This window comes from Dromiciops gliroides, chromosome 3, assembly GCF_019393635.1.
Source record: "Dromiciops gliroides isolate mDroGli1 chromosome 3, mDroGli1.pri, whole genome shotgun sequence".
NCBI classification, from domain to species: domain Eukaryota; kingdom Metazoa; phylum Chordata; class Mammalia; order Microbiotheria; family Microbiotheriidae; genus Dromiciops; species Dromiciops gliroides.
The window spans coordinates 666,164,824-666,174,706 of NC_057863.1; the positions used below are offsets into that span (position 1 = coordinate 666,164,824).

At 59.5% G+C, this 9,883-nt stretch overlaps 1 protein-coding gene across 1 annotated transcript; it reads right to left on the reverse strand.

Annotated features, from left to right (window-relative positions):
* Nucleotides 1-5,821: 5,821 nt before the first annotated feature.
* Nucleotides 5,822-9,872, reverse strand: JOSD2 (Josephin domain containing 2). Its single transcript, XM_043990856.1, has 5 exons — nt 9,694-9,872; nt 8,995-9,187; nt 7,123-7,248; nt 6,835-7,029; nt 5,822-6,671 (listed from the first exon to the last, which is right to left on the reverse strand). The coding sequence occupies exons 2-5, from the start codon at nt 9,177-9,179 to the stop codon at nt 6,572-6,574; spliced, it is 606 nt and encodes a 201-aa protein (XP_043846791.1). The 5' UTR covers nt 9,180-9,187; nt 9,694-9,872; the 3' UTR covers nt 5,822-6,571.
* Nucleotides 9,873-9,883: the final 11 nt, after the last annotated feature.

Below are 9,883 nucleotides of genomic sequence, written 5' to 3' on the forward strand. Positions count from 1 at the left end.
TGCCCCACCAAAAGAAAAAAAGAAATAAAAAAAAAAAGGGAAAAGTGAGAATGAGAAAGAGTAAGGGGGAGAAGGGAGAAGTGGGAGAAGAAAAAATGAAAATGAAAGCAAGGGAAAAGGAAAGGGAAAGTTAGATCAAGAAAGGGAAGGTTAGGGAGAAAGGAGAAAAAGAAGGGGGACAGAGGAGACAGGGAAAGGGGGGAGAGGAAAGGGGAAGTTGATACAGCGGGGTGGAGAGGAATAAAGTTAGAGGGAGTGAGAGAGTGGGAAATAGAGGAAATGAGGGGAAGAGAGGGAAAGTGGGAAAGGAAAAAGAAAAAGGGAGAGAGAAAAGAAGGAAGAGAGAGGAGTTGGGGAGAGTGAGTAGAGATGAGGAGAGAGGGGGAAAAGAAGGGGAAGGTCAGAAAAGGAGTGGGAGTGAGAGGGAGAGGAAGGGAGGAGAGGAGAGAGGAAGAGAGAATGGGAGAAGAGAAATAGAGGGATAGTTAAAGAGGGAGGGAGAAGCTGAGGATGAGAGAGGAGAGAGGGGAAAGAAGGAAAGGAGAGGTCAAAGAGGAAAGAGAAGAGTGAAGGAGAGAGAAGGAAGAGAACAGGGAGGGTAGAGAGGGGGAAAGTTAGGAGAAAGGGAATAAGGGGGAGAGAGGAAGAGAGGGAGAGAGATAAGGAAAGGGAGAAAGGAAAGAAAGGAGAGGGAGAGAAGAAAGTTAGGGATAAGAGGAGTGGGGGAAGAGAGAGCAAGGGAGAGAGTTAGGAGAGATAACGATGGGGGTGAGAGCGGGAAAGTGGGAAAGTAGAAGAGGGAGGGAGAGGAGAGAGGAAGAGGGGCATAGGGGTATAAAAGAAATAGGGTGGAAAGAAGAGAAAGGTGAGAGCAGGAGAAGGGACAGAGGAAAAAGTGGAGAAGAGCAAGAGGTGGGGGAATGATGGAGAGAAAGAGACAAAGAGAGGAGAGGGAAAGTGAGAAAGGGAGTGGAAAAGAGAGGAAGAGGGGGAGAGGGGCGAAAGAAAAAGGTAGAGACAGAGGGGGGAAGGATGAAGAAAGAGGAATAGAGAGAGGAGAAAGAGACACAGAAGGAAAGAGAGAGGGTAAGACAAAATAAAAGGGGGTAGAAGAGAAAAAGTGGGAGAGAAGGGGGAGAAAGGAAAGAGCAACAGAGAAGAGGCAAGAGAGAGGGGAGCAGAGGCAATAAGTAAAGAAGGATAAAGGGGAAGAGACAAAAAGAGAGAGGAGGAGGGAGGGAGAGAGAGAGGGGGAGGAGGAGGAGGAGAAGAAAGGAGAAGGAGGAGGAGGAGACATGATGCAGGGAGAGATGAAGGAGGAGAGAGACACAGAGACAGAGAGAGATAGAGAGAGACACAGAGAGACAGAGAGAGAGGGGGAGAGGAAGAGGAAGAGGGAGAGGGAGGAAAAGAGAGAGAATAGAGAAGAAAGGAGAGAGAGGAGGAGGGAGAAGAGAGAAGAGAGGGAAGGGAGGGAAAGAGAGACAGAGAGAGAAGAGACAAAAGAGGGAGGGAGAGAGAAGAGTAAGGAGAGAAGAGGGGAGAAAGTAAGAGAGTGAGAGAGAGAGGAAAGAAGAGAGAGAAGAGAGGGAGAGAGAAGAAGAGTGAGGAGAGAGGAGAGGAGAGGGAGGGAGAGAGGGAAAAAGAGAGAGGAGAAGAGAGAAATAGAGATGATGGAGGGAGATAGAGATGAGGGAGGTGGAGAGAGAGAAGAAGGAGGAGGAGGAGAGAGAAGGAGGAGGAGGAGAGATGATGGAGGGGGAGAGAGAGGGGAGAGAGAGAGAGAGAGAGAGAGAGAGAGAGAGAGAGAGGAGAGAGGGGGGAGGAAGAGTGAGGAGAGAGGGGAGGGAGGGAGAGAGAGGAAGAAGGAGAGAAGAGAGGAGGGGAGAAAGAGCAAGAGAGAGTGAGAGAGAAGAGAGAGGAAAAGAGAGAAGAAGAGTGAGGAGGAGAGGGGAGGGAGGGAGAGAAAGAGATAAAGAGATTATGGAGGGAGATACAGATGAGAGAGGTGGAGAGGGAGAAGGAGGAGGAGGAGGAGAGATGATGGAGGGGGAGAGAGAGAAAGAGAAAGAGGAGAGAAGAGAGAGGAGGAGAGAGGGGAGGGAGGAAGAGTGAGGAGAGAGGGGAGGGAGGGGCAGAGAGAGAGAAGGAGGAAGAAGAAGAAAGGAGGAGGAGAGAGATAGAGTTGATGGAGGGAGAGAGATGAGGGGGGCAGAGAGAAGGAGGAGGAGGAGGAAAAGGAGACATAATGGAGGGAGGGGAGAGAGGGAGAGAGAGAGAGAGAGAGAGAGAGAGAGAGAGAGAGAGAGAGAGAGAGGAGGAGGAGGAAGAGGGAGGAGAGAGGGGAGGGAGGGAGGAAGAGGGAGGAGAGAGGGGAGGGAGGGAGAGAGGAGAAGAAGAAGAAGAAGAAGAAGAAGAAGAAGAAGAAGAAGAAGAAGAAGAAGAAGAAGAAGAAGAAGAAGAAGAAGAAGGAAGGAGGAGGAAAGAGATGATGGAGGGAGATAGAGATGAGGGAGGCAGAGAAAGAAGGAGGAAGAGGAGACATTATGGAGGGAGAGATGATGGAGAGAGAGAGGAGGGAGGGGGGAGTTGGAATAAGAAGAATGGGAAAGTAGCAAAGAACGTGGAGGAGAGGAGAGGGAGCAGTGAGAAGAATATGAGGAAGGAGAAGGGGGAAGGGGAGGAGGAGGGGGCAGGGGCAAGCAGCCCCTGGGGCCGCCCTTTCTCCCTGCTGGTCTTTAGCTTCCTCTTTGCTAGAAGCTGCCTTTTTCTCCCTCTCACTCCCTCCTCTTCCCCACCTCCCCCACCCCCTTCCTTTGATACTCCATGAATCTAAGTAGGACCCCCCCCTCCCCTCAGGGGAGAGGAGCGGCTCGCTCTCTGTCTCTCTGTCTCTCTCTCTGAGGCTTCTCGTGTGCTTTCCTCACAAGGCCCATAGAAGGGAGGGTCTGGGATTTCATGGGGACAGGGGACTGAGAAGACTCTAGCAATGCAGGGAGGGTCAGCCTGCATACATGGCCCAGATCACCCCTGTGGGGTCATGACTGGCCCAGACTCACCCAGCCAGCACCCGTCTGAGGTTGTACTCCAAGCCAGCCTCCTCCTGGGTCTGAGGGCAGCCTCTCTCCCACCTCATCTTTCAAGGGGAAGAATCTAACCAGGGTTACTCTCATTTGGTGTAAGGATGCCGAGGGCCCAGATTGGGAAGTGACTCGCCCAAGGTCACGCCTGGAGCGGCCAGTGTTCTAACAAAGGGGTCTCCCAACACCTACTATTTTTGAGGCTGGGGGTGGGGTGAGGTGGCAAGAAAAAGGGTCAGAAAAGAAATTTAGTCAGAGGAGGAATAAGGAGAGTGGAGAGATGACCCTGAGTCATGGAAGTCTCCTGGAAGTGACCTTGAGGCAGTGTGGAATAATGGTTAGGGCACCGGTCAGGAAGCCACAGGTCAAAGGCCGCTCTACTTACCAGCCCTGTGACCCTGGGCAAGGTTCACTGGCAAAATGAGGAAGTGGGACTCCAAGGTCTTTTTTGGCTCTATGAGATGGAGGGAGGGACTAAACAGGAGATGGAGGAAGAATAGGGATGGAGAGAAGAGTGGAGGAGAGAAAAAAAGGATGAAGGAAAGAAAGGGAGAGAAGAAACAGGTGAAGGAGGGATGAAGCATACTGGAGGGGAGAGGGAGAGAAAAGACTGGAGGGAGGGGAAGAAAGAGTGAAGGGGGAAGGAGAGGAAGAATGGAGGGAGGCCTGAGGATGGAGGGGAAGGCAGAATGGAGAGGAGGAGGGGGGAGGGAGGGTGACCCCCAACCAGGATGGGGTTACCGGGGGCCACAGAGGTAAGATGTGAGGGGGATATCCCACCTCCCATCCCAGATGTGGGGGGTGGGGTGGAGGGGTCATGGGATTCCCATGGAAACTGAGGAGATAGAGACGAGATGCTCCAAGCAGCCCCTTGCACACAAGCATCCCTTTGTCCTGCGGGTGGAGGGACCCACAAGGAGGCTGTTGTCCTCGGGCTGGGGGAAGGGAGGCTCTAAGAACCTTTAGAATCCCAGCTCAAGTTGGTCAGGCCCTCCAAGCGCACCAAGTCCGGGCTCAGTCTGCACTTTCGAATGGGGAAGTTGGAAGTGATGCTCATCAGTAACGGGTCAACAGGCCCATCCCAGCTCCCACCTCCAGCCTCGTTCCCCTTCCCTGCCCTGTCCAGGGGAGGGCCTCTCCCTGTGGTGCCTGGTCCTAGGAGGCTGCAGTGGGTGTCAGCTCCTGGCAGAGCCAGAGGAGGAGGAGGAGGGAATGAGTGGAAAGGGACGGAGACAGCAAGAGCGGAGTCGGTAGAGGCAGAGGCAGAGAAGAGAGGAGCAGAGGCCAAGACAGAAACACCTTTATTCAGCAGGAGATGGGCACAAAGAAAGAGAGAGAGAGAGAGAGAGAGAGAGAGAGAGAGAGAGAGAGAGAGAGAGAGAGAGAGAGAGAGAGAGAGAAGCCCTGCAGGGCACGAGGCCCCACAGCCTATAAACCTTCTTCCCCAGGAGACGAGACACTGAGAGACACAGACTGGGGGAGACAGAGAGACAGGGACAGAGGCATGGGGAGAAGGAAGGGGTGGGGAGGGAGATGAGCAGAGGCACAAAAGGACCCCAGGCTCAGAGGACTCATGGAGGTGAAGGGAGACATACAGAAGAAACAGGGCGGAAAGTGGGTGAGGAAGAGACAGAGGGGAGAGAAGTGGAGGGCAGGAAGGAGAGGGAGGGGGGAGAAAAGAAATGGAGAGAGGGAGGGGGCAGAAGGGAGACAGAGCTAGGGAAAGAGGAGGCAAAGGACACAAAAGGGAGACTGAGGAACAGAGATGAAAGGTTCAGGGAAGAGGAGAAAGTAACAGGGAATGGGGGAGAGAGGGAGAAAAAGCGAGAGATTGGGAGAAGGGGAGACAAGGAAGGCAGAGGAGAGGACAGAGAAGGGACGGGGTGGGGGGGGCAGAGGCATGGACAGAAGGGGCACACGAGACACCGAAAGGGTCAGACAGACAAGGGACGCGCCTCCCGCAGACCTTCCCACCCACCCGCACTCCCGCCCCAACCTCTCACCTGCTTGTCCTCTTCCAGGGCGGCCCAGCCCAGGCAGCCCCGTTATAAGGGCCCCAAGCCCGGGCCCCTGCCAATGAGGGGCTGCCTTCCATCTCCGCCCTTATCACGCGCCCAGACCCTGAGGCTCCACTGAGGCTAAATTGGGCTCCTCAGCTGTCATCAGCCCCTGCCCAGGCTGAGCCCCACCAGACAGCTGTCCCAGGGCCATTTCTGGATGGGTCATCGGCCCAAGAATAGAAACCCCTGAGCTGGCGCCCACTGAGCCGGGTGGGGCCGGACACACTCAGGGACAGAGACGGACAGAGACAGGCAGAGACGTGCTTGGGGGGGACGGACGATGGGCTAGAGAGGGCCCTGGGGGTCCCAGCTGGCCACTTCCAGCAGCTTCGAGGGCCTCTCCTGAGGGAGGTCCCCTGCCCCCTCCCCCTGGTCCCCCCACCTGTTTCTCCTCCTGACCCCACTCCTGAACAGAACCCCCACGGGCCTCCTCCCATGGGTCACGTCCCACCCGCTCGTCACATCAGCTCCACTCCTGCTGGTTCCTTCCCATCTGCCCCAAACCTGGACCCCCTCCAGGAGTCCCCATGCCCTCTGTCCTTCAGACAGCTAAGTACTTCATGCCTGCTGACTGCCTGCCTGGAGCTCCCGTACCCGGAGTCTCGCCCCCCCCCCCAACCTTTGTTCCCTAAGTCCCTCCCCTCCCTCCACCTGCAAGGACCATGACCCTCAGCCCTCAAATAGCACTTGAGAGGTTTTTTTAATGCGCTAGTCAGTGGTAATACCATCATGGCTGACCCAGAAGGCTGGCCAAGCTTCGAGGTCTGGGGGCTCTCACAAGCCCCATGAGGTGGAGGCTAGGCTTATCCCCGCTTTACAGATGAGGAAAGTCTCCTGAAGGGGAAACAATCCGGGGAGGCCCCGACCCCAGGCCGGGAAGTCCAGCACTGCGGCCCCTGTGCCCCTCACCCCAGCCCAGGGCTGACCCCCTGCCCAGCACACCAGGAGGCTGCCAAGGCAGGAGCCCAGAGCATGCCCCCCCAGCCCTTGGCACCCAGCCCGTGCTGGGGGTGTGGCTGCTGGAGAGGGCAGAGGAGAGGCCTGGGACGGGACAGCTGGGGAGGCCCTAATCTAGCCGGAGCACTTTGTGCCTGGAGGGGGGTGAGGGGAGATAAGGCCCCCAGAGGGGCGGGCCCTGCCATCCAGGCCGCCACGTTTATTAAGGAAGTGGCTGCAGCGGCAGCTGAGGAGCCTGCCCCCCTTTTGTCCTCCCTCCCCCCAGGGAGGCCTTGACAGCCGGTCAGGACACTCTCCAGAGACACCGACTGACTGACGGACGGACAGAAGCCAGGACAGGGAGGACTGGGACACGGGGAAGGCAGACCCACACCGGGAGGGGCAGCAGCAATGTGACAGGGAGAGGTAGTCGCCCAGGGCCGGGTGCCCAGGCTGTGGGGGTCCCTCAGGACCTGCTGCCGGGGGAGGGGGCGCTCAGGCCGCCTGCAGCCAGCTACCCTCGGCTTCCACCTCTTTGGTTACCACCAGAAGCACCTCACATGGGCCCTCGGCCAGGGCAGCGGACAGGAAGTCCCTGGGGGAGAAGAGCAGCGTGGAGGGCCCACAGCGTGGAGGGCCCACCCCGCGGGTGGACGGGCTGGGCTCTCCGCCCAGGTTCCGCAGGCCCCTCCCCTCCCCGCCCACGCCCCCGGGACCGCCCGGCCAGAGGCTCCGCCCCCTCCCTCCCGGCCCCTCACCTGAGCTCGGCCTCGCCACCCAGGGCCATGGGCTCCCGAAGCTTCGAGTCCAAGTTGTAGTACACGCCGGCCACCTGCCGCAAGGCCACCCAGTGCCGCCGCTGCAGAGGAAGGGTCAGCAGGCCCAGGGAGACGGGCGAGGGCAGGTTCAGGATGAAGCCCAGCACCTTGGGCAAGGCCAGCTGGGCCAGGGGCCTGGGGAGCGGAGGAGGAGCGGGCTTAGGCGGCCTTGGCCCCTCGGACCCCTCCCTTCCCGTCCTCTCCCCTCCCTCTTTGGGCCCCTCTCACCGCCGCCGGTCCCACCACACCGCAGCCAGGCCCAGGCCCTGAAGCGCAGCCATGATGACGTTCACGTCGTAGTTCCCCGTGCCCAGGAGGCTTCGATGAGGGTTCAGGCGGGAGTCGGGGGCCAGCCTGGAGGGGACAGCAGGGAAGGCCCTGATGGGGGGGGGGTCTGCTCGGGCCGGGGGAGGGGCTCCCAGCTGGGGCTTCTAAATGGCCAGGCACCCCCACCCCCCAAGAGATGGGAAGGGCATCGTCTGAGAGAAGGAATACCCCGTCTCCATTCAGGCCCCTTCTCTCCCCCACTTTCCCCCGTGGACCCCAGAGAGGGGGTGAGCACGCAGAGGAGGGAGGTATGACGGGAAAGCAAGATCCGCTACAGAGGCAGACTCCTCCGGAGCCCACCCCCAGCCCCACTACCACATCTTCCCTCCTTTCTTTTTGTCTTTGCATTAGCCTCGGCCTGAGACAGGGCGTTGTATACACTGGGAGTATAATGAATGTTTGTTTTGTTGAATGGACCAGAGGAGCCCTGGTGACACAAAGTCCCCCTTGTCTTCCCCAGGTGTCAGCCAGACCCTCTCTGACCTTCTCTCCTCTGCCCTTGCCACAGCCCTGGTACCGGCCGAGGCCTGCCCGCCCCAGGTCTCTCGGCTCCAGTCCATTCCCCCATTCATTTCCCAAAGAGATTTTCCTAAAGCTCAAGTCCGACCACGTCATCCCCCCACTCAATAACCTGCAGGGGCTCCCTATGGCCTCTCCGAATCAAGTACAAAACCCTGTGCTTGGCATTCAAAGCCCCCGTGGCCCGGCCCCCTCCCACCTTTCCACTCCCCACCGCATGCTCTTCCGTCCACCGACCCGGCCTTCCAGCTCTGGGCTCCCACCTTTCTCTCTGACCATCGTCTAAGCCCGGAAGGCTCGCCCTACAGGAAACCTTCGCCAGCCCCGCTGAATTGTCTCCCACTGGATCGGGAGCTCCCTGAGGGCAGGGCCTGTCTTCGGCCTCTGTAACCTGGGTGTTTTCCCCAGCTGGGCCTGACCCCAGCCTCTCCCGACCACGCTCTCCTACTCGAGGGCTCCCACCTTCCTCACCGCCCCCCCCCCCATCGGTGCCATGTCCGAGGAGACCCAGGGAGGGGAGAAGTCTGGCACCCTAATGGGCAGGGCCTAGAGCTCTCCTCGGAGGTCCCCAGGCCTGCCCCCATTTACAGGGGCGGAGACCCAGGGATGGCAAGTCCCCCTAGAGTGCCAGAGTGTCCTCCCTCCGACAGAGTCGGCCCGGGGCCCTGGACCGCGGCTCTGCCCACATTCCTTCATTCGCAGGAACCTACTTTAGCTCCCTAAGTCTCTCAGACGCCGGCTCTCCCTCCTCAGCCGGGTATTTAAGGCCAGCCCCTCTCACAGCTTCCTCACCTTCCTCGATGTCCAGGCTGGTGACTACAGTCCCTATCCCCCCTCCCCCTCATTCTCTCTCTCTGAGCCTCAGTTTCCCCATCTGTAAACTGAGAAGGCTTGCTGGCTCCAAAGGCCTTCTCTGGCCTCGAGGAAGGTTGCAGGACCTGCTGCCCCTCACTCCTCTCCTCTCCTCTGGGCCTTCCTCAGCCCTCTTCACTGTCCGGGGCAATCCCGGGAACGGATCACTTGTCCAGCCTTCCAGATGGGGAAACAGGCCCAAAGAGGACGCACATCTGGCGGCTCAACTCCGGCCCCAGTCCGCTGCGGACAGCTCCGCAGCGAGGGTCGCTCCAGGCGGCCCAGGGGATGGGAGGGAGTCTGGCCCATGGACGAGCCCCCTCCCCCTCGTGGAACGTGGGAATGTGGTGGGGCAGGCGAGCCCGCAGCCGTGGGGGGCCGGGGAGAGCGGCGGGGGGTCACCTCTTGCAGATCTCATCGGCCGCCTCCTGGCTAAAGAGGCGCTGCTGCAGGACATTGTTGAGCGCGTGCACCGCGCACAGCTCCAGGCGCTGTCGCTCGTGGTACACGGACATGGGGGGCTCGGCCCCGGGAGGCGGCGCGCCCCCCTCCTCGGGGGGTGCCGGCGGCCCCGGACTCCCAGACATCCAGGGTCCTGCGCACAGACGGGGAGACACACGCGCCGCACTCAGACACTCCAGGGGAGGTCGAGGCGGAGAGAATTAGAGGGGGGGGGGCGGAGACGAGACTCGGAGTTGGAGGGGCAAGGACAGAGAGAATTAGAGTGGGGGGCAGAGACAGAGTCGGGGGTTCAGAGACAGGGAGCCCAGAGACAGAGAGATGGAGAGGGTTCAGAGACAGAGAGACAGATGCAGATGGGAAGCAGGGGCAGGGGCTCGGATTTGGGGGGCAGAGACAGAGTCGGGGGTTCAGAGACGGGGAGCCCAGAGGCAGAGGGACCGAGGGGGGGGCCCGGAGATAGAGCGACGGCCAAGAGTCGCCGCACGGACCAAGCAGCTGAGTCAAGCGCGGGGACGCGGACGGACGCTTAGAGATCCCGCCCCGCCCCGCCCTTGGGGAAACTGAGGCTCAGGCAAGCCCGGCCGGGCCCCTCCCCCCGCCCAGTCGCTTGGCAACAAGCCCCGCCCCCGCCCCCCATACCGGACCCTGCGGAACTCGTCTTCCCAGAGGTCCCCGCGCCAGGGCTGATCGTCCCAGAAGTCTTCAGAGTTTCTCTCGGATCACTTTCCCAGAAACTCCTGCGGGATTTTCCCAGAAGCCCCTTGGCTTACAGAGGGACTCGCCTTCCCATGACTTCCCGCGGTGGGCCCACAAGGCCTAGGCGGGGGCG